Below are 25900 nucleotides of genomic sequence, written 5' to 3' on the forward strand. Positions count from 1 at the left end.
TTGACATCTCGGAAATTGGTTTCTTACATAAGCCGCGGCGCAGGTATCCTATTGTTTTCCTTGTGCGTACGACAGCTGCTCAAAAAACGCGTCTCGCGTCTTTGATTGTTTCCTTTTTTTTCTTCTGACATGTATACACTTTTGGTAATGGCATTCGTATGTTTCAAACCGCATACTTGGCCAAAACAACATGTACATATTAGCATGTGACTCAAAAAAGAATTTATAGTCGAAATCATCTCCTTTCCGTATCCTCGAGATTATTTTACAGATAAGTAAGACGGACAATACGGTTTAGTTTTACGTTTTAGAAAATTTAACATTTTGCTGTATCATTCGATCTGCATCTTCAAAGCAATGCAAAATCATTGAAGAGTGGAACGCTTTGGGAAGCGCGGCGCACTAAAGAGTTCACAGCGCGACCGCGTCGTTCATGGGGAAAATTTGGAAGAAAATGAACACGTTGCGGCGTCCGAAGTTGCGCGCCGTCTAACCGCGTCCAAGTACACGAGCCGTTGCGCGGAGCTTGCGAAAGCAGCCGGGGGCTAACTCTTCCGCAAGCTCGCTCGGGTCGGTGGTACCGGCGTGCACAGCGTCGTCGCACCGCGCCAAGGCGAAGTGCATTCGATGTTCGTCGCAGTTCGCTGCGCTACCATGGCAACAATCCCCTACAAACAAAATGCATCGTGTGTGCACACACGATATGGTACGGTTCTCCTTGTCGCGCGACAAGGCAAAGCCTACTACCCGCTTGCGCGCGTTAGTCGCCACGAAAGGAACCCCCGTTGCAGGGGTGAAGAAATGTCACCGGACAGAACGAGACACGACTGTAAATTCCGAGCGTGGCGGAGGGTCCGGCGGAGCGCGGCTCCCGTGTGCTTTCCCCGAGATAAATCGTCCGGCTGGCTCGCGCACTCGCACGGCTGTCGGGAGTGTCGAAAGGGGACACTGGCGAGCACGCGATCGGCGCCGATGATTAACGGTCGATTAAAGATAAGCGTTGACTGTTTGTTTTGCTACGTCGACGTACCGGTGAGATGTTGTTACGCGGTTAACGCTTACGCGATCGATGCGCGCTCGATGAGAGAACATGTACATTGTCGCGCGAATCTATTGATGAGTTTCGAACACTGGAGTTTCCACGCAAATATTGTATAACGCCGTTGACCGTGTCGCTGTTAGTATTTTTTTTTAAACACCATTAACCTTTCGCACTAATAAAATGACGAGTCCAACTAAGAGAAAATAAATTGTAAATGTCTCGGAATATTACCCGTAAATAAATTGCTTTGGAAGGAGTATTAATATTATTCAGTCTTATAACATTCAGAGCGATAACATAATTTAAATTTATTTTAATATATTTTGTTCTCACTCTTAAGCGAAGCGAAAAGTTTAGTTCGCTATGCGAACTTTCGGTATGCACTTGACACGTGGTGTGTAAAGCGCATTAGGTTACTTGTCGACTCGTGACGTAACGAATGAAGGCCGAAGCAAAAAAGCAATAACGCCTTCTGATCACAAGTTATTATTTATAACGCCGGTCGGTAAACGACATGGCATGTCTTGTTAAAGAAACGTGTCTCCTCTTAAATGTCACAGCAACGTTTTCGAATCCATATGGATTAGAAAATCCAATATAGAAAGGATGAGTGCCGCGAGGGTGTAGCGAGAGGTATATCGCGAGGGAGAGTGACTGAGGTCGCACCGAAGGGAAATAGAAGAGAAGAGGAAAGGTCAGAGGTGGAGGAAGAGACGGGGAGTTAGAGAGAAGAGTGAGAAAGGAGAAAGAGGGGGATATAACACAATTACATGTGGGGTTGATGCCGGGACGGGGCTCGCAGTTCACCGTGTAGCGCAGTGGAATGAGAACTGGGGACCGCGAGGAGGGGGCCCCAACGGTGGGTGGCAAGATTGAATATGAAAGTTTAATGCGAGCAATATCAGCGCCACTGCCCCCAGCCCTCGGCTACTCACTCTCAGACGTCTCGACTATCAGGGTGCCCATCTTGGTCGTATCTCTCTTTATATCGTAAGTTCACAACGGCGCGGCTTCGAGCGGGAAACAGGCAGACGGCAGAAAGCACTTCGAATCTTTGATGTTCCGAGGTAACCCACAGGTCGCCTCGAGCTTGTTCCGCGCTCGCCCTTCCGTCCGACCTGAAAAACTAATTTGTTAACCCGTAGTTGCGTGTTGTGCTCCCGACAAACGTGTTCGTTTCGATGTTTAGAGCCGCAGTGCGCACAGCACGAGTGTATAAATAACACTTCGCTCGCCATCTTTCAGAACTAAATATATAATAGTGAGTTTCAATTGTTTAGTGCGCGAGAAGTGACAGAACGAAGATGGTCGTAAGCTTACGAGAGACGTAGAGTCTTCGATTTTCTCGTTCTCGATATATGTACAAAAATTCAAAATATCGCACAATTTATAGTTTTACGCACATCGATATAGATAAATTACAAATGAATAAATAAAAAAAAACAAATTTATAATATTTTGTATTGTACAAAATTAGCAAAAGAATTCTTTCTAATACGTTCATATACACATAAATACGTATGTATACGTGTGTGTGTGTATACATATATGGGTAACGAAACGGCCCGGTAGTTGCATATTCTTTCTCTCTCGCTCGAGAAAAGATAATTATCAATTAAAAACTTACTTTTGCGTAGGGATACTCTGCTTGTGAATGGGATTCACGAGCTCGCTAAGGCGTTTAGTGCCTATGCCTTGGGCTATTTGTAAAACTTTCCTCATTAATTACCGACAAGATTCGATCTCGCCCTTCCCCACCACACCGATCTCTCACACTGCCAACTTTCTTTCACTATGGTTTTGCCTCTTTGTCCGCCACAAAGAAAGGAAGTTTAATACTGAATTAGAACGTGCATTTCTGCAACCGGCAATTATCTGCCAATTAACAAACCAAACGCGGTATCGCCGAGTCATGTTTTCTGATTAAAAAACATTTGCGTGCGCACAATGCATTTTTTACGTGTTGTATATATATTTTTTTCTATTTTTCTTTGTAACTATTAAAATTTCACTAAATTTATACATCGAAGAGACTGTGATCCGAAATTTCAAGTAAAAACAAATCTGTGAACAATGTTCCATCGCGCGGACTGGAACATTTTTATAGTACAACTATTGTTCAATATCTTTTTACATCGTCAATCTTTGCAAGTATATATCTCAAAGAAATACCTCCCAGCGCACAATTTGCGCGATGTCAACGTGGTTAAAAATATCAACCTCACGTACCTGTACGCACATGATCGCACAACGAGGCACCGTCACATTTCTTACGGCAGGTCTTCTCGAGCTTACTCGCGCTTCTTATGTTCCGGTATCGCGCGCCGAATAATGCCAAGCTTCCTCGAAGCCAGTTACTCACACTGCTTTGACGACAAGCACCTTTAGTAAGAGTTTAGATGCGCGCGTCAACTTAAGCAAATGCAGATCAGAGCAACGACGCGCGACGAAGTGCTCGGATCTGGCAAAGAGCTTGGCGGAAACGCCGAGTGACGATAGAGGCGAAGTATGGTTGTTGGTAACATCACACACAGCGGAGACCCCTCCTGTAAAACGGAATGATGGCTGGGGCCATAGAAGGTCTCTCCCGCTTTCGCGAGATAGGCGAAGACGTGATGCGCGTATCTCATATTGCATGTATCTGTGTTGTACGTCTGTGCGGCTGCCCGCGAGATCGCGAGTGACACGAGGTTACAAACTTATGCGAATAAAGAATTTGTAGACATCGTGGGCGTACGACGTATCAAGTTTAAAGAGCGCCAGCGAGGGTTCGAAATAAAAATCTGCGGATAAGTTTCATAAAATGCTCAATTTCAAACAATCTCATTTGATTAACTTGATGAGAGAATATACATATATATATATATATGTATGTATGTTGCTGAAATATTATCGAGCTAATAAAACATGAGTATAATTAACTGTGTGATTAATTTGTCTTAGATGCGGGGGACAGATCGTACCGCACGGGATCCGACACGGAAGGCGCAGCGACCACGGACAACCCAACGACGCCATTTCCTACGCCACCCCCAACATTGACACCGAATCATCGGCAAGCTTCTCCGTTTCCCCTCGAAAGCACAAACTCTCGTCGGCATCATTATAATGGCAGCATATCTTCCGAGAGATCTCGCAACGGCAATGGTAGGGAGTTAATTAGTGCCCCGAACGGGTTTGTTTGCACGCAAGATGATACTTACGGGCTCGCCGCAGGATGAATCTCATCAAACGCAATTTTATACTGCGTTGTACAACCGTAACACGTGCAAGACAAACTCATTGAGAAACTCCGGTAGTTGAGCAATTTAAAGCTCCCTATGGGCACTCCTTCCAGCCGTATTTAATTATAACGTCAGACGTAAGAGAAATCATATAAATTCTTGTATTTCGAAGGCGTAAAGTTGGTAAACTCCGCAGAAAACTTTCTCTTCAAATTTATTATCGAATTTTCGACGGTTTTAGAAGCTTCAAAGTAATCTCTGAGCGATATGTGTGTGTGTGTGTGTGTGACATATTGTGCACACGGCAACTATTCCTATGCGTCACTTCACGCGCGTGTAATCGCTCTTAGATATTGTATATTTCAAAATTGTTGAAAAAAAAAGACGCGGCTTCAAGTACACTTGTATCAAGAATATACGTGCATATTATATCAGTATTAAAATCCGGAGTGCGCGCGCGCGCGCGCGGTGTGCTCGTTGCGAATTAAAAGTAAGTTTGCATATAAAAGTTTCACTCTACCCTACAAAAATCTAATTTCGTTTCTTTAAAAGCAATTCCGAAAAGATTAAAGGACTCAAGAATTTTCTTTGTCCACGCGCTAATGGAAGATTGAATTAAGCGGCACAACTCTCGCTCGTTAACAAATCCCGGTGCTCTCTGATAGAAAAGAACTTGTTGCCCGGCCATTGAAAAATATTTGTAACTTTTCTTCGTTGCAGGAGAGACCGTTTATGCAACGTCCACAAAAAAGGCGGCTTCCGTCGGCGGTACCTTAGGTCGAAGAACACGCCGGGGTCATACAAGCGCCCTGAGCAGTAGCTCTACCGCGAGCGATCGTTCGGAAACTGTCTTCCCCGATGAACACGCTCGCATGCATCTGACTAATGGTAAGAAAACAACACTTGGTTCTGCGTACACGTAAACGCGCAATTACTACCTTACTCCCTCTCTCCTTTCCTTCCCCGCATGTCATCGAATCATATCGCATGTATCTCTCACGCTCGTATCTCTTCACGTGAAACGACGATTATAAATTAATCGTTGGGATTTCGACGTGTGTGTTGAGTCAAAGAGTACAAAATTGTCGTTAAAAAAATTTGACAAAGAATTCGTTCGGCGTTCAATCGGATCGGGACGAATTCTTGTCGATCGCCCTGAAGCGAGAATCGACCCTTTAAATCACGATGTAAAATTTGTCGCGGTGCGATAAGTTAACGATCCGTGCCTCAAACGCGATTACCGAACTAACCGAGTTACCGGGGCTGGTATCGAGCCCGTGGCCCGAAGTTAAATCGGGTTTCGCATAAACGTGTTTCTCGTTAAAAGCTTAATATTAATAGTAACCAAGAAACGCGAACAGAAAAAGGTGTTCGCGCAAAGAATCCGACGATTATTGACGTTCTACGAATAACGACATCTTCCGAGATACTTTTCGTACATTATGCAAACACTATTGATCACTCGAGATGTTATGTTCGATCGCGAACGGAGAGAGAAGCACAAGTGGAACACCTTCGTCAAGAGAACACCGCGACTTTTTTCACAGACAGGTACATATTGCGCGGGACGTATCATCATTAACTACTATTTGTTTTCTTCACTAATCTCTTTGTTTGAAATCAACGCTTTTACGTAATTGCAACTACAAACGTTTATATTACGACCTACTTTTCGTCTCGCACTTTCTATCGATACGAGCGCGGGTTCGCTCTGGAAACAGCTGAAGGCGGCAGTATCTCGACAAAGGTAAACGTTCCCAGTCGGGGCGCGTACTATTGTCCGGCGAACAATGTTGTAATCGACAAACTACATTACATGCTAGCTCATTAAATAGCCAAGGGACTTTCTATTTTGGCAGTTAGGTTCATTGTTGTCTCTGATGCAGTAATGCAGCGAGGGCAACACCAGTAGTGTCGGTAACTGGCAACAGCGACGATAACACAGCACGATCGCGGAAGAGGGAAAGAGAAAGACCCAAGCCCGGGGCTAACGGAGTTAGCAGTTGGCGCCTGGGCTAGTTAGAACGCAGGCTAGCGTCGAAGTTAACGTTGGCCTGGCGCGACTATATTGTTTCGAAACATCAACAGTATTTAGGCCTCTCTCCTGTCCGTTGTCGAGCGCCCGCGTAACGCTGTCTGTCTTAGTCTACGCATCGTCACCTGTAACGCAACCAGCTTCGAATGGCTCCCGACTATCTACTATGAAAGGGAGAAAGTAGCTTTGCGGCTTTGCGCCAGCGGCCGTGGTGTCGGCGAACAGCTTACGCTCGTCGGCTAAGTTTTAAACGAAATTTCGCCGAATCTCATTTCGCACGGAGACGTGATGTCATCGACGGCGGCGGCAGTGGTTATACAGGGTCGAAGCGAAGCTAGCTGCTAATTAGTCTATCGATATTGTGAGCGAAAGCGCGAACGAAAGAGCGTCTGACGCGTGCGAGAGAGATAAGGAACTTTATTTTTTTTAACTTTATTTTTTTGTCATTAGAATATATTGAAAATTTACAAGATCACGCGTACGTGTAACGTGTACCAGCAAACGCACGTAAAAACGAAATAACTCTAAAAATGTTAGCATAAAATTTTCAATTTTTACATTGTCTTTTTCTTATTTTTTTTTCCTCCGTGGCTCGGATTCGTATCACTCGTATCAGCGATTCAGAATTTCGAGAATTATTTCAAAAAAAGCAGTTAGTTTTTCTCCCGCGCTGTAATTCTTCTGTGTGTGTATACACGCATCTTGAAGGCGATGAGAAGCAACGAACGCTTTACATAAGGATGCGGTAAGATTCCACGTATAATTACCGGGATCTGGTAAGCAGTAATTCGAGTCTGAATCTCCGATGGGATATTGCTTGCCAGAATGTCCCTGCGGTCTAATGGAGGCATGTCGCAGCATCTATTAGCAAATGGCTCCCAACGGTCAGGGCTTACCCGCGTTAACCCCGTGTGCGCGCGCCATCGCCAGAAAGACGATTGATATTACATTAGACCCGCCGTAGTCTAATGTGGCCCAGTCGAGAAGCACGTTATTGAATTGGCGAGCGCGCGAAACCCGATAACGTCACGGTAATTTGCCACAAAGATGCGAAACGCACAATCGAAATGAACATACTCGTCACCACATATACATGTATACACATGTGCAGTTCGCACATACACGTAATAAATCAGAGAAAAGTATAATTTCTCTCTGTATCCTGTAAAAAAACAACACATTAATAATTGTGAGCGCAACGCGAGTCTCATCGTAAATATCGTCAGTGAAAAATAAATTTTCCGTGGATTTTCGCAATTGTTCAATGATAGTCAGTAACTGACCTCTGACAGAGCTCTGATACGGGTTGTTGCATTTAATGCCATGAAACGAATCATGCGCACCAACAAGTTTGATGCTATCAATTCGTTCGATTGATGTAGGGTTTTATAGCGTATATGCCGTACGAACGAACGGAATAAATTCGCACGAAGTCAATTGACTCATATATACATACACATATATATATTAGTAGTGGAATTTTGAAAATAAACCGCGCTGCAAAAGTATATTCATTTTTAATGCCTCATAAATGTAATTCGCAACTGTCATATTCTGATAGAAGAACAAAATTTAATGAAGACAGGCTCGATACATCAGTTTTAACTGCAGTCGAATATCTTTTTTTTTTTTTTATTACGATGATCATTTAAAAAGCTATAAGTATGTGAGCGTGTCTGCTTGGGCAAGCGCCAAGTTTCGCCGAATAGGAATAATTTCAAATCCAACTTGCGAACTATGCCAATGGTTCGTGTTCGCTATTACCGTTATCGTTTTATTCTTTTTTTTTTTATTTATTGAATTATCCTTTCTTTTTTCAAATTGAATATGCGTGAGCAAAGCGGACTTTTATCACTTCAAATCACTTGTAACGCAATTTTGTTTATTGTTGGCAGAAGTGAGAAGATGTCGTATTTATTTTTATCGTACAAAACCAATACAGATATTTAGCGTGATATTGGAAAAAAGAACGCGTAAAAATCAAAATCACGGAACATTAGGTTTACGGCGGGGAAGGCTGATATTTACGGATAACAATCCTGACTCACCACTTTATTGTTGTTGCGGGTAAGCTACAAGTAAATAGCTCAAATAGAACGTAATCGATGTGCAAGCTTAATCGTTGTAAATTATGGTGCAACGCACGCGTTACGAGCGACGTGATATTTAATATGAGCTGTTATCTCTTGTATGTGTAATAAAGTTCATTCTACGATACCTTGTGCCGTATCTGAAGATACTTTGATCTTACTTGCTTACTATACGCAGAAAAAGAAAATCACAATTTCATTAGTCGCACACAATTAAATTAATATTAATTTCATCGCGTATATATTGATAGTTTTCTAAAATAAAAACTAAGAAGAAACTACATCACTCGCAGATTCATCGCTGATACATAAATGGATCAATGGCTGAAATATTGTGCGCTCGGCTCCCGAATGAAGTCAAAAGCAGTACGCAGAAATTGTACGAGACAGTTCGGACGAAGCATTCACGAATGCTAACTCGGTTTATTAGACTGTTTGGTCCGGAAGGAGTCAAGCCGGAACGACTCGTCGGACCGGCCATCGGACAGTATCCGCCATCGCGGGCAATACGACGAGGCCCCGGTATAGCGCCGGCAAATAATTCGTATTTACATGAACGTGTACTCCCCGACACGGCGGAGGCGTTAGACCGACAAATCGAATTACAGACGCGAATCGCTAACCGCATCAAGTCACTGTCGGCTACCTTGCATCCCCTTGCACTGTCTGACTAACCCTTCTCGCCGTGCGCGGATGAGGGATAACTCGGTTCAACTCGATGTCGGTGATGCGCCGGCATACTACATAATTGGCTCCAACGATTGGCCAAGGCATACCGTTGTGTTTATCGCGCACTTAATAATATGTCCAAGTAGATATGTCGCCACTATTGTCAGAAACGTACGTACGCGCGCGTACAACACTATCTCGCGTTCGTAATAATACGCGTTTGTGTGACATCGGAAACAACATCGGATATGGATTTCGCTGAATATTGTGTCAGAAACATTGATTGTCGCTGATTCAAAATATTTAAATAAAATACGTACAATAGTTTTGATACTAGATTCGCACTGCGCAAAGAGAGAGTGTTTTGTCAAAATTTCAAAGCAAAAAATAATACGAATTATAATTACAGCCGTGTATTAAATTCCACAAATATGTTCACAGTAGAAAACAAAAATGCGACATTATGTGTCGCAGAAAAATTTTCACTTCTCTCACATGGGAGAAATTTCTTTCAAGATTCTCCGTAAAATGAATGAATGAATTTCGATCTGAATGCAATATGCGACGATTTGATATTATTTGCGTATCACGCTTTGTAAATAGTAAACTCTATAACGTGAGTTATATCATGTTCATCATTTTGCAGTTAGATTGGACTGTGTCTATTGCCATCAGAAACTGCATGATTTATTTTGTGCGTTATGTAAACGCTAACCTATGCTTTATGAGAGACAGTAACGCGGTTTGACCACTGGTCAATGATGTACCAGTATTAGCCATAATTGGGTGGAATCGTATTGATCTAACCTTCGTGCGGGCAGCGTTATCTCCTATCCTCGCTGCGTTTAATTAGCTATGCCGACAAATTTACGTATACGCAGCACAATAAGTCATTTAGTAGAATTTATGTGAAAATTCGAACGAACTTTTGAACATGAATTAAAAGAATCGATTCGTGTGTCGTTTTTAAAATTAATTTGAAACAAAAAAAAAACAAAACAATATCGAAATACATTCTCGAATATCTGTACAATAGACTTGTTTTATTTTCAACCATCGACATAATTGATTCGCTGGAAATCCAATCGATCGAAACTTTGACTATATACTCGTTTTTTTTTCCAAGGTTTGCTTTTACATACTGATTTAACAGACGAATTAAATTTAACCGCTTTTAACTCTTTCCCCGTTTTCCGCGTTGCGTAGCAATTTGGCGTTATATTCATAACGCGTTTCGCAATTCCAGAAGAACCTTCCTCAAATATGTACTTTACCCGGGCTTTAATTCGGTACTGTGTTATACTCCCCGAACGTATGTAACACGATGTAACCGCCGACTACGAAGGCAGAACGTACTCCGCGCGATTTGTAGCGCGCCGCTTAAATAAAGCGCATGTCTCGCAAAGTAACACGTTGCAGATACACACGCCTCTCTCTCTTCTCTTTCTCTCTCTTTCTGTAGCCTGTAGATTTTTCTTGTCCGACGTCGAGGGGTGCGATATCGCCTTTGTAATTGAGCGTTACAGGTGCTCCGAGCACTCTCGAACGCCGCTGCCGGCAAATTGTTCAATAACTGGAACGAATGTATATTTCGATGGTAAAGTTGTCCGAGATACGCGCGCGACGGACGCGGCTGGCACTGACAGCCACGCATTGCGCATTTCACGGTCCGGTTTAATTAAGCGATTATTACTGCTTATTACGGAAAATATTGACGTTTCTCCCCACGTGACTTTGCAGAAATATCTCTCTTCCGTCACATTTATAATTTCTGCAATTAATTAGGCTTCTCGGATGCGGGGAGCGAGAACGATAAAACTCATCGGAAGAGAGATTTTCGGCGCAAAATTCCTCGCCAAATAATCGAAACCGAGTTTTGCATTTGTATCATTTTCGCCAAAGTCGTGTGCGATTGCGATTGTGTATTAACTTTTGATGTAAATTAATCGCGAAATAGCAAATACGCTATTTACTTTGAGATCTCACTTCGCTTTTATTTATACTAAAATATTTGTAATATTAATTACCGATAAATCATTATTCCGAAGTAACTTACTAGCTAGCGATTTTTTATGATACTCAAAGTCGAAAACTGAATATTTGCCGTGTTTGAACGCATTTTCGCACAAATTTGTGTAATTACACACCAGTAAAATAATGTGTAGATTTTTTTATTGTGCAATTTTTGTTTTTTGTAATATTAATTAATTCTCATTCATCATACGCCACATATTCCCTGTATCTGCATGACGTATAATACCTTCATTCACTTCTAAATACGCGTATGCCGATCCCGCCGCACTAATGCACTTTTCTCTCTGCACTTTCCTTGACGCACAGGTCTGCTCAGGCCTATTTACTTGACAGGTATGTATATATAAGCAGCACCTATAGAAAATATCACTTAATAAGTACATGTTGCTCGGGTTAACATGCATTTGCGTCTCACTTCTCTCACACACAACAGCGTAACACGTACGCTACAGAAACAAATGCAAAATAAATTTTTTTCACTATCTTCCACTTTTGTTTTCACATATATTTTGCAAGTTATTGCTGTCTGAAACGTTTACACGTCATTTTTGTTCGTTTGTGGTTTTTGTCAGTTGAACAAAGTTACTGGGTGTCGATGCAAAGAATCGCAGCGTCTAAGACGCTAAACTCGATATCGTTTGCCGTGCGGTTCAAGTAATTGTCTTGACATTTACAGCATACATCCATAAGTTATAACGACTCGCTTAATAGATTTTAATCCGCAGGGCCAGGGACCGAAATTCCATTATCCCACATCCGAGTTACCGCAACCAAGTTACGTAGCTTCACGAAAGCGCGCGATAGACCACTGTATTGCAGTTAAACTTGATTTACAATAATGTGCTCTGTAACATTAACAACCTTTAATGGTTATACATTGCTCCAATTATGTATATATGCTCAACGCGGTATCGGTTTATTGCGTCACCGTCGGCTGTTTTCGCTAATTCGCTGTAACTCGAATACGTGCGTGCGTACGAGAAATGTCAGATTTCACGCGCGCACGCAACAAAAAATCTAAAAAAGACAAAAAAATAAAAAACCATCGTTCTGCATTAGTTTGCCCCATTTAATCGAAAGATTTCGTCGATATATTTAAAAACGTCAGACACGCCGGTTGCAAGACCTGCCAACTTTTCGTCGGTAGACTCTCAAATATTTTTGTTGTTTCTCTGACGTGCCTGGTAGGCGCTCTTTTGTGCTCCTTCTGTTTAAGTAACTTTAATTATTCTTTGGTGAAGAGTTCTTTCGAGTTTAAACAACTTTATAAGTAACTTAACTACGAGGAACGCTCGCAATATACTAAACTCTGAAGAGCTAGTGAGATAAAGGGATAGACACGAGAAACGGAAACTTTTTGGTATTAATATTGCAAAAAAAATTCTTTATTTACTTAGTTTCCGTGTGTGTGCAGAAATTAGTATGTTTTCGCAAAATATCACATACACACACTCTGACTTTTAAACATATGCATGATCGCTTAGAAAAACACCTGCAGCAAAAAAGAAATTAGAAAATAGAATTGCATTTATTCTTGTTTTTCAGTTTCTAGTATATTTTATGAATAATAACTATGTTGCACCAAAATTTGTCATTAATATTTTCAATTAAAGTAGACGTATTAGTCGGTTTATTTGTTTGCGTGTTTCGTCGCCTGTAAATCAACTTTGTTGTTGTAATCGCAGATATAGATTCTTTGAATTTGCATGCGTAATATGTAAGAGATGCCTAATTATTGATGCTGCTTAATTACTCGCGGCATTTCTAGTTAGAGGAATAGAATTTCACGAATGTAACGTAAGAGAGAATTATATTGCGAAATGAATGGAATTATACAGTATACGCGATCGGTTGATCAATAATTTATAAGATAAACATATAAAATTGTTGGAATTTATCAGCGTGTTAAATAACTAATCGGTTATTTAAGGAACCACAATAATTCGTTGTTTACAAACGAGCTAGTAAAACTTAAATGAAGATAAGTTATTTTTAAATATTTTTAAAGAATATTTTGTGCAACAGAACGTTGTGAGGTTGTGATCTCTTTATATAATCGAGTTAATTTTACTCATTCTCACAACTGCTCATGCAAAATCAATGGTTTTCATGTTGTTTATTTATATTATTTATCGGAGATCGTTAACACGTTATATTATTTAACGAGAATGCGACACATTTATAACAATGCGCCACGGAGCAAATGTTCAATACGACATAGACGAATGCAATTTTGTTTCCAGATAACGGGAGAGATTCACCTCCGGAACCAGCACCACCGGAAATACCGCCGCGTGGACCGTCTTTACATGCGACGCATACTTTACGCACGCAACAAAATCGAAACGGTTGCCCACCAAACGCGTCAGGAAGTTTTACTGTGCCAAGTGAACACATACCGACCGAAGCGTATTCGGGTGAGTATAATTATACAGCTTTAACTCTGTAATGACACACTTGCTTGAATTTATAAAACGGCTTGATGATTTTATCACGTTTGTGCTACTGAGATTTTACGTGCTAAGTTTCTACGAGAAAACATCAGGAGTTACAGCTATCTGATGGCGTAAGATAATCGATAAATTTATTTTTCGAGTGTGTTTTGAAAGATTTCGAGAAAAACAATAAATATCTCAAGAAGTTCTAAATCCGCACTTGCTGAATCATTCGCAGCGCAAATTCAAGCGATTAAAATCACATAGATACGTATAATTGATTTTTATTTTTTTTCCCCCATAAAAAGATCTTTTAAATTTGCGTAAGAACGCGCATTTATTATCCCATGAATTACGCGAGCGCATATACGATACGGATATAACGATGCAAGTGCCCCATGAAAAGAGCAATATAATGACAATCAAATCGTAATGCGATACATTCCGTTAACCCGGGGATGCCGTTATATGGCGGTTCAGTTTTCACTAGCGAGTGTTTAATTTGGTGCATGCTCCGGCGCCGATTATGTAAATGCGCAGACGCGAGCGCGGTGGTGTGAGGTATCTGTTTAAACTAATGGGGTGTAGACTAGGAAGGGGGGAGGGGAAGAGAGGGTTTGCATTAAAGCACCCGTTAATTCATTGTAAATATACTCAGCGTATATTCGTTTCTCTATATTTCTATGTACATACCATTAGTATATTGCCGGGGCTAAACATCGTTTGTACTGATCGTGACGATCCTGAACATTCAGGAGCGCGCATGTGCACAAGAGAAAGAGAGAGAGATTACATACATATGCGCGATTAATATACGGTTCACGTACCGCTGCACTAAACGCTTGTGTAATAATAGAAATGCGACATTAACAAGCGCGATTACTCGTCGTGCGTGACGACGACGGTTAAGAAAATCAACGACATTTGCGAAACGGATAGGTAAATCTTATGATTTTACGCACAATAGTGTGCGGAACAACTCTATTATCTTTTTTTCACGCATTTTGATATTTCATAATCATATTTAGGACACTGTGTGCCGACAATATCATCGCGATGTGATTTTTACGCGAGTTTAACCTATTGACGACGCGAACGTGAAAGACGGATTATTTGAAACGGTGAAAAAGTACATTTCGGTGATGTGAATTTATTGATGGAACGAAAAAAAAGAGAGAGAGGGAGAAATACCAGAAACACGTAAACTCGTAGTCTTTTATGGGAGTACAACAAAACGTTATCCAGCACACTTTATTTCCGCAGGATCAGTCCAATTTTACGAGAAGTGTTTCACCAGTATATCGAATGCGCAATGGTTCACTATGCTTACATGGGAATTTACTGTAATGCATTCTCGATAATCCGTATCCGTTTTAACGGAGCGCAAAGTTTAAGCTTGTCCGCTCTTTACACGGTCTATTACTGCGCATTTTGTTTCTTTTATTTTTTTTTCACAAACACGATTGCGCATATATTAATATATTAAATTTTTTTTATCACGTTTATCGCAGAGCTGCTACTATATTAGAGATGGAAAACATATTTTATTAACATCGAATGCAGACTGGCAAGAAATGGTCAAAAACTTATTATTTTCCTTTAGTTATACAAATGATGTATTATATAAAAAAAAGTGTAAACATATTCTATACATAGCTTTAGTTTTACCACACAACTCGTTCGATTATTTTATAACAAGTCGTGCATTCGCACACTAGCGAAAGAAATTTGATGTTACCCGTGGGAGACATGAAGACCGATATTATTATCTGAGATACTTAAGCTCCGCGTATTTTTTTGCATGACTGGAAATTAGAAATAATTATTGTTGCACCTCGGGGAGAAGCGGTAGTGTCTCGCAATAGCGACGCCATGCACAACAGATAACTCCCTCATTGCCTTTGTAGCGGGGAGAACGTTCATCGAAATTCATACGAGTATTAAGTAATAGCAAATTACTCCAGTGAGAGAGAGAGACTTCTATGATAATATCTTCTCGCATCTCTCCAGCAACGATATTTTATATTTGAACATAGTTAGCGATTCCATGAGAAAACTTTTCTGATGTAACGAAGAAAACGCATCTAACAGGGGTTAGAAAATCTTTGTTCAAAATGCAATAATTTATAGAGGAGTTGATTATCAATTTTGAGAAATAAGATCGCAGCGGAGACAAGAATAACGCAGCTGTTTGCGAAAGGTAAACTGTGCGTAACAGGAGAAAGTCATGTAATGAACAGATTGGAGACGTACCCGGACTAAGTAAGTTACATACAGTTTGTTAATGACACTTCATAACTTCGCTCTAAGTACAAGTGGCCACCTCTAGTTCTGTAAAGTTTACGAAGCTCACGCAAGCTCTCGCGCACGATCTCTCCGTGCACATCTCTCTTTCTCTCCTTAAGAGCCCCATTTGCTAAGATAATTATAAATATAACTCCGGTTCAAATTTGCTTGACTTTATGGCAAATAAGATTGCTACCGAACACGCATAATGAGTTTATTACAAAACTTTTTATATGACCAGAATTTTGAAATGTAAAATATAACACACACACATACACGCGCGCGCGCTTACAAACTAGCATTCTCATTTTACAATGACTAGCACAACACAAGCGCGCGCTACGCGTACGCTATTATTGCCTTTATTTTACCGTGTAGTGTCAGTGAACTTAACTTGTCACCTCAATGACAACTGGTATATACCAGCTTCAGACCAGGTTCAGACAAACAATATAATATACTTGATGTATAAAAGATGTCAGAAATAACGCATAAAAATCAAACTCGAAAAATAAAAGAAAGAGAAGAATGGAAAAACAACACGTGACTAAAGTCACGTAACAGGGAAAAGAGTAAAAAAGAGAATATTATATACAATATATTATATATAATATTCTATATCTATATATAATACACATACACACACACACACACATATATATATATATATACCGTAATCACGTGACTAAAGTCAGCGACCCCGCTAAGATCGCGCGGCCGAGGTCAGCGACCCCGCCGCGGTCACGCGACTGAGGTCAGTGACTTTACTGTAGTATATATGTAATACATATAATGCAATATAAAATATAATAGTATAAATATAAATAATAAATAATAAATTATATGTATAATATATATTATTTACTGGTATATATAATATAAATTACAGTTACGTTACTTTAGTCACGTTTTGTTTTTTATTCTTTCTTGTCACGTGACTTTACTTTCAGTCACGTTTTTAATTTTCTCCACATATACGACGAACTGTCAAAATCGCTTTTCTGTTAATATTTACTGTCTCGATTTTACTGATTTGATTCGATCTCGACTCGACTTGATCAACCAACCAACCAAGAGGCACCAATAGATGCGATATATTCGATATGAAAATACGCACTTTATGGTACACATGGATTTTGTTATATAGGATAAAGCTCATGCTTTTTATGCTCGCGGAAACGTGTGTGTGTGTGTGTGTGTGTGACTATTAAAAATCTAAAAGGTTAGGTTACATTTCGCAAAAACAAGAAATAAAATCATTGCGCACAAATCGCTGCAAAATATAATATTTCAAAGTTCATGGAAACGACAGTAATACGGTGTGTTTCACAGCAGCCGGATCGTGGAATAAGTGTGAGTTTCATTTCGCTTGATAATCCATGTGTGCAATATTCAACTGAATGTAAATTACATCGAAACTCTAGACGCGAGGTCATTAACTGCCACTATAAGGGGAGAAACCGTCATACGCCACTTTTCGCTCCGTCTGATTTTCCGGAAAGTGCAGCCCAGCGATATGACACTTCAAAGAGAGCCCCCTCTAATCGTTTTGAGTTCTATTGAGTTCTACCAGGAATTTCTACACTGCTACGCCCTTACCTCTCCGAAACTTTCGCATCCTGCGAAGGATGAACTCGATCTACGAGCCGTTGTTTGCTCGTGCGCGCGGGGTGAAAGGCAGGCAAATGTTTGCTTTCTTCTGGGGTTCCTCCTCGCTTCCTAATGTGTCTTACCAAGCCGGCAGATATCGCGCGCCACCCGTAAAGTGGACGGAAATTTTATTAGTGTAATCGCGTCATGTTAGCGCTTAGGTCATTGCCATGTACATATTATACGTATCTGTGCACACGCACACACACACACACACACACACATACAAGAAAACAAATACGCGAGGATACAATACAAAGGAGATGTGCGGAAAATAGGAAGTTGATCTTGGGTTCGTTGGTTAACCGGTTGGCCGGTTAGGTTGGCCGGTTAGATTAGTTGGTTTAGTCGTCGGAGAAGTGATCACCGATAGGGGAGCAAGAACGCGCGACGCTTTGTGCCCGCCTACTGGAATCGCTCTGTATTAATTACCGGCTCGCTAATTACTATTTATTAGAGACTGGCGCGCGCGGGCGCGCACGCTACGTCGACTCGAGCCGGGTCGTGCCATTATCGCTCCGCTTCGAACGAGAAATCTATGTACGTTGTAGCGTCGTTCCAGGGCAACTTCGTTACTTCGTCGATTACATCTCGCACTGACGCTGCATTGAAACGATCTCGAAGCTCCCTCTCTCTTCCCCCCGATCCTTCCGAATATCCTGTGTAACGTATATCGAATCTCTTTCGCATCGGATGTTCAGATTGTTCTTTTACGTTTCACATATGATCATATGTGAGCTCGGAAAATTACGCTATGCATTTTATATGTTACAGTCAATAAATAATGAATGCATATTGAGTTCTTGCAGTTGACACCAATAGAGCGAGAAAATTTATATTTAAATTTGTAATTAGTAACTAATTAAATGTACAGCGAAAATGTTTCAAAGACACGTTTCCGCTTTCACGTTTAATTGAAATAAAAACTAATTACAACAATAATATCACGTGGCATGTGACACACAACATTAATCTTAATCTACTGCACTCGAGACTTAATGTTACTTAGTTTTAGTAACATTAAGTATGATATTCGCGCTAAGATTTCAAACAGTGCATTTTATCAGAGCAATAAAATAAAAAAAAGATACAGTTAAGATAATATATTTAACATGAATTAACAGACACACGCAAGAAAAAGACATATATAATCAATTTATTCTTGATATATTTTTTAATTTTTTTCTCTGCCAATGTGTCTGCAACTTTACTCGAGAAAAAACTTTATTTTAATAGATCCGTACTTATTCGGATATTTTATTCATAAGTCCTGTCGCATCGATTAATTGACGTTCCGAAGTATAGAGTTATTACGCGCTTTTACACAATACGCGTAATTAGAAATTTTGTTGCAAAACTTCACTATTGGAAATTTTATCATTTTATTTGTCGAATTTACATAACCCGATATTTTCATGTGATGTGTGTAATTTGGTTTTGTTTTTTTTTTTTTTTTTTTTTTTACAAAAATGTAGTACCGAAAACTTTCGGTCGAGATCACTCTTCGCGAGAAAAATCTGTGTGCCGTGCGCGCGCACGGGAGTGAAATAACTTCTAATTTGATAGATGCGCGAGAAGCGAGCGAGCAGTACGTCGATATTCCGTCTTTAGTCGAAGGAGGCTATTTCGGGAAGCAGCATGAGATTAACTCGATCCCGCGAAATGGTACGACCTCTCAAAGCGGACAAACGCGATGTCGTAGCTGTGCTCCGGATGCACCACTTCGACCATGCAGAAGATAGATATGGCCGGTGGAATAAACATGGAACCGCGCAGAAGCCACTTCATATTTCAGAGCATTCGAGTGAACTTCTGTAACGGTGGACGCGCATTAGACAGACTAATCCCAGTAGTATAGGGTCCGCACTAGTTTCGCGCAATTTCCGTCGTTCCTGCATCTACTCGCTGATTACCTACACCGCACACATTCGCCGGTTTACGTCGTTTTGCTTATTTTGCTTTAAATAGAGATATTTTGAAGCGGGTAGAGAGAGAGAGAGAACACTCAGTGAGAGAAACTCTCTCGTATTAATTCTCCCATGACCGGATGCGCGAGCGAGAACGGAAAGCTTCCAGCATTATTCTAATAAGAATTATAGCTTATGATAAATATCAGCTTGGTTTGAACGCTTTTGCGGGAAGCGATAGAAGAGAAGCTGCGGAAGAGATAGGGGTCGGCTCGATTTATTGATTATCCATTATTGCGGAACAAGTGCCGAAAGTAAGGAACGTAATCAACTGTGAAGCGCGCAACTTTTCGCCATTTTGCAGAGAAAACAATACAATACAAAATACGTACGAAAATATGTTATTATGACACGCAAGCGTGTGGTATAGTATATCTATGTATATAATCTGCAAAAAAGTTCACTTTACATTACGCTGTACTTTCGCTTGAATGTGTACGAAATCGTTTTTACGTTCTTTCGTTGTTTGCGATTTTATCATTCGTTAATCAACAAAGTCTGGAGACTAGCTATGTAAAATACGATGTACTTTAAAGACAAGCGTTCAAATAAACGAGTCGCATTCTAAACATACCTCGTGCAAAACTTAACCGTGTTTTCGTACACTTGCGTGAGACGTTTCTTCCAATAAATTCTCGGCCTTACCCTTATTCTTCCTCTTTCTCTCTTCTCTCTCACTCTCGCTGTTGTTGTTGATCTTCTTTCTTCATCATGCACCATCCCTAACGCGTTCGTCCACCTAACACCCCTCTCCGAGTTTCCTCATTGTGATATCAAGCGGCATAACTCAAACTGTCCTCGTGGTACCGATGCTAGGCTTGGATTTAGCGCAAGATCTTATCGTACGGACAACAATAGCGCCGCTGTCCGGGAGAACCGAAATACTTATCGTCCACTTTGTGTTCGCCATGAAATTTATAAGATGTCCGCGAGCTGAAACGGGAAACTCTCGTCTTTTTTGCCTGTGGCGGGAGTCTCCTTGTCTGTGTCAGATTTTTTTACTACTTTTTTCACGTAAAAGTATGGACAATTTGACTTTGCAATATTACCTATCTTATTAACCGCTCGCTTTTGGTAGAAACCCAGTGAACAAGAATCACAAAGCCGAATAATCACATAGTCATATGCGCGCGCGTATATGATTTCCAATTTCAAACTTTTGTTCTGTGCTCCACAGAGTATAATATATATGTAAATTCAAATAGAGAGAGAGAGAGAGATAGATAGATAGATAGAGAGCGTCAAGAATGTTTGCCGAATATTGGATAAAAATCATTCAAATGCGCAGCATCGAATTATATAATTCTTTTTTGTTTCCGATCAGTGAACGCCCGGGCGGAAATAAAACCGCTACGTTATAAATGCAGTGCAACAATACACATTTCCACAGGAGATATGGTAATAGTGATCGAGATGAGGAGGAGAAGGGAAAGAGAGAGGTGGCATTAATGCCACATTTAATGCGGTGCGCTTACGCGTTGCGATTATCGAATTTGCGCCTTGAATCGAATATTAGCTTCCGGAAAAATATTGCAGCAGCGGAACACCCACTTTCGGTTGAAAGCAATTTTCAGCTTAAAGGCTTCCACGGGCTTTTATAGCGTCGATATATATTTTTCCAATAATATCTGTACGCGCGCGCAGAGACGACTGCCTATGGCTCCGTCGAGCGCGCGACCGGATGGAGCGCGAGGCGGTCCCCGCCCGCGGGGGAGACGTAGAGAAAACGAGATAGAATAGTTTACAATCAAAATCCAGCCAACGAAGCAGACTCTTAAGCAGCCTCCATCTCGTGGTTAAAAGTGAAATCCAATTTCCGCTCTAACAGAGACTTTTTCTTAATATAATAACCAACTTCCGAGCTTTGCGAGGCATCCTGAGAACTCAACGATATTCCTGTGCGGAGCGGAGACCACCGCGGATATTCAAAATACGTTAATCCAATTTCGATAGATAAATTAATAAGCGATAGACGTCCGTTCGTGCGATTTCCAGGAAAGAAAACTATGCCTGCGATTTTTTGAAACGAGCGACTACACATTAGCGCGTAGCATATTGCAATTTTGCTGCATATCGAAATATTCTCTTCTTTGATGAAACGGTATGTTGGTTTTTACAAAAAGAAAGTCGATATATCTACCAGGCTTTTCGAAACGCTTCGGAGCGTTGAATACAGGAGAGAAAATAAGCAAGCGTTTATAGCAAGTAGAAGAGAGTCACGTTAGATCTCCCGACTAACTCTTCGATATGGCGTTTACTTTCTCATTCTCTTCTTCTCTGTATCGAGATCGCGTACCGATTTTACGAGAAAAGTAAATTCGAAGCTTATGATGTTGCGCCGTACAGCTGAATGCACACTGAAGCCGGCAAAATAAATCGTAATACACAAACGTGCCGACGCCTTACGTAATAGCGGAGAAAGTAATAGCACTTTCCCGAACGTTTGTGCAATATGTATATCTCTCGATTCTTCGGAACGCGTTACGCTCGCGGAATAAAAACATGAAGTTATCTTTAGCGCGCATTCGTCCATTCGCGACAATATTTTCGCATCGTCTCTTGCGTGAATAATATTTGCAAATAATAATAGCGGAAACGCTATCGATGCTGTTTTTACGATTATGGTTCCGTAAATATTTTTCGTTTGAAAATATTTATCCTCCACTGATTAGTCGGAAGCGATAACTCGCCTATACATTTAAACGCGGAGCGCAATTTCACCGTAGTGCCTGCGTACTGAAAAACGTTTAGACGACAGGAATTAAATTTGCGAGTTGATTATTAAAACGAAAAAATCCGCGGTTAACTCACGCCGCTCCATAAATATTCAAATTACTGATAACTCGATCTCTCTCTCTCTCTTCACTCACTCACTTCGTTCCACGCCGCCTGGACGTTTATAAACCTCAACGAGCTTCTCGTCTCTTGATACAGTTTTGTTTGCAAATCCCGCCAACACAATTTAGGGGAATCATTTACGACGATGAATAAAGTTTTGCGCAGTAGTTTCAACTCGCGGAACAAGACGTTTAAACAACGGATTTAGCTTTTGCTTTCGCACAGACAGCCAAATACAATATAACATTTTCAATAACGTGTTAATCAAACACGCAGTTTCATCGAATCATCGTACGCGCGAGCATTTCAAATATTAAAAGTCCGCTTCCGCAAATCGATCCCGATATTCGTTTAACACGGAAATATCGTTTTTTTTCCTTTCTTTCCCCGTTAAGCCAACAAGGAGGATTATTTAACATTAAAAATTAGAACGAATATTATAATTCTTTAAATATCTGTTTGTAATTAATATAAACGCGCCGTGTAGAAGGAAATTTACTTTTTTTTTTTTTTTTTTTTACGGCGAGGTGTAAATTTATGCGCAGTCATCTCGAAGCGAGGGCCAGGGCCCGACTTAATACAATTAGTAACGTTTCAGGAAGATTACAGAGGAGTTAACAGGTCCAGCACGATACGGGAGCGCGTTTTAAATAACGATTAGAATGAACTATTACGCGCTTATCGCAGGTTACATAATGTTCCGTTAGTAACGATCATAAGTTGCATGCTAGAAACCGGCGGAATCCCAGAGGCGATGGCGTGACCATACCGCGTTATACCACTGGGTGCCACACGTGCGCCCATATATGCAAACGAACGCGAGTGTATGTATGGCTGCACGCGTACATATATATATATATATATATATACACATATATATACATATATATATATATATATATATATACATATACATACATATATATACATACGTGATATGTTAAGTTCCGCGCTCGCAGTGAGCTTCGTACCACTTTCCACGGATTGGCTTTATGCGAATTTTGTTTGCCCGAAAACGCGGGAAGCAAAAGATTTCGCCCACTCACGAATAATCTTCGCGATGTCTGAAAGCGCGCTGTGAAGAGAGCAAATGCGCATTATAATTTAATAGAATGAGATATCAAGTTCCCCCCGTGGCTATGCATGTATAGAACAGAGTCCCTTACGCCTCTGAATAGTAAAATATTACGTTACACAGTATTACGTTATATTGTTTCTATTTTGTAATCTACTCGTTAAAATACTAAAGAGGAAACAAAGATTAGTCAACTGTTTAAGTAAGCAACTTACGTAATTATGTAATTATAATAAAAAATGTTAAATATGTGTAGTGTATAAAAGTGGATGTATGAGAGAGAGAGAGAGAGAAAGTTTTAAATTTTCGTACCTGCACACAATATATCGATGCAACTCTCTGCTTTGCAAATTTTAAAATGTTTCGTGTTGTGAGATAAAAAATACAATATTATTATTAAATACTAATCGATATTGTTAACGCCCGTAATTGCATATCGAATATGGAAAAATATTGCGTCGGTGCATAGCGCTATCGCGCGCGCGAGAATGCGATTCCACGGCAAAAGTCTCGTTCTTTCTCTCTTTTTCCCCGTGTTCGGAAAGGAGAGATCGGATAATCTGTATCGAGCGGCGTTTCTCTCTGAAACGTCTGCGATTCCCCTTGAGCGTTCCTGAATTAATATTCGTTGGCTTATTTCATTTCGCGCCGATCGAGGTGTTGCGTTCCTGAAATTCTCAGCAAATTGTCCCTGTGCAGTTCTCCCTTCTCCTCCTCCTCCTCCTCCCCCCTCTTTTCTCTTTTCTCCTTTCAGCTTCTTTTCAGCCGTTTCGCGCACGGCCCCGAGAGCACACCCACCGGGATTTTCTTCATATTATTTCCGGCTACGACGGTCTGTCCCGGCCGTTATTCACATTCTGGAAGCCACCCTGTATACACGTCTCGTGCTGTGCCCCTATTGGCCGCGGGAATAATAATTAGCAAAAATATCTACGGCATCGACGTTACCGAGTATAATTGCGAGAAACGTACGTAGGGGGTACGGAAAGAACGAACTGCTCTCACACACATCTCGCGATAAAAGTATTTATATAGTATATTACGTTTATATATATATATGGTCAGAGCGAGCGAAGAATCTGATTCGCGAGTATTCGAAGAACGCTAGCTATTGTCATTGCTCGTTATTTCTTTTCGTGTTTTTCTGCGAGTCTGGCAATGCCGGCGATTGACCGATCATATTAATATTAGATATCCTCATTGTCTATATCTGCCTCTCCTCCCTTTTCGTCGCTGGACGTCTAATTTGTTTTCGACGACTACTTTTCACAGCATGTATATAAATTATACGCATAATTTTTTCGTCATATCGGAGCTTACGTGTCACCCGATCGTTGCGCACTTCTTTTACTTTGCTGGGCTTTCACCGCTTCGGTACAAGTATACATTTAAAAAAACTATATAGAATTTGATGAAAAATAGTAACAAGAGTTATCTGTGTGCGCATTTTGTGTTCCCGTTTTTTTTTGTGGAATTAACAAAATGTCCGTATAAATTTGTCCGCGGATCGAGAAGACGTTTCTTCATGTTTTTTATTCATGAATATATTCGACAATATAAAATAAATCTCGGATTCTGTTTTACAACGATAAAAATCCACCTCGGAAAAATGCAGAAAAAGATGTTTCGAGCTTAAACGGACCATCGTCGACGCGACCATTAAAGTAATCTACTTATTTAATACTTTGCGAAGGACTCGACACATCATTAATTTCGCTAATTTCCGCAGCCATTATGTATGTAACACGTGCAAGCTTATAATGAGTTAAGCTTCGAACAGTATTAACGAGGAGACGCCCTTTTATCGATTACTGTGCTCAGTGATGTTCCTCGTCCGCCTCACGATCGCTTAGCTTTAGAGAATAAGGACCCTCTCCATCAATATCTGCGAGCCGGTCGCTGCAATTCGTCTCCGGGATGCTCGTTAGATTGAGCGTGTTTACTTAACGATTTGATCGTCGAACGAATATAAGTATGTGCGTTCTACATGTCTTCTTCCTTTAAATTTACATTATATAAAAACTTTTTACATAAAAAAAAAAAAAATCTCTCGAGTCACCGTTGAAACCGAACGACATTTCAACGTTCTGCATAATCACGTCGTTACAAACCGGCAATCGCTAACGGCAACAACAACAACAACGGCGAAGTTGCTACATCCGGAAAAAAGAAGTGCTGTTTTCCTCTCGCTCTGAAAGTTTTATAGACGGGAAATCGTACCGAGGCGATTTCAAGTATGCATAGGTTAATCAAGAAGAGCCGGGAGTGCCGCGAAGAAAGGGAAGGGAAATTTTCAGGTTCGATTCACGAATAAGACTCGCCGGGGATTCGAGGAAGGTCGAAACTGCCGTTGCTGCGCCGCGCGATCGTTGCTAACAAACTGCCGCGGAATTTAACGCCAATGTCGGTGGCGGCGCGCGGCCCGTTGGCAAATGGCGTGTAGCGGTTAAAATATAATGGGAGATGTGAGCGTAGCTCGCCCCGTTGCGAGGCCAGAGCTATGCATAGTAGATTATTTCGCCGTCTAGGCGAAATAAGATATCGGCACTTTTGCG

The 25900-nt window shown here is 40.8% G+C and overlaps 1 protein-coding gene across 1 annotated transcript in view; it reads left to right on the top strand.

The window, feature by feature from the left end:
• The window catches only part of LOC109852830 (teneurin-a), a 249222-nt gene that overhangs the window by 12479 nt on the left and 210843 nt on the right, over positions 1-25900 (top strand). The window contains exons 2-4 of the mRNA XM_020424349.1: positions 3986-4189; positions 4987-5154; positions 13338-13511. Coding sequence (XP_020279938.1) covers positions 5139-5154; positions 13338-13511 — 190 coding nt within the window. The 5' untranslated portion in view covers positions 3986-4189; positions 4987-5138. The remainder of the gene's footprint in view (positions 1-3985; positions 4190-4986; positions 5155-13337; positions 13512-25900) is intronic.

The sequence above is a fragment of the Pseudomyrmex gracilis genome, unplaced genomic scaffold (assembly GCF_002006095.1).
Source record: "Pseudomyrmex gracilis isolate BER0280 unplaced genomic scaffold, ASM200609v1 scaffold_36, whole genome shotgun sequence".
In the NCBI taxonomy this organism is placed as follows: domain Eukaryota; kingdom Metazoa; phylum Arthropoda; class Insecta; order Hymenoptera; family Formicidae; genus Pseudomyrmex; species Pseudomyrmex gracilis.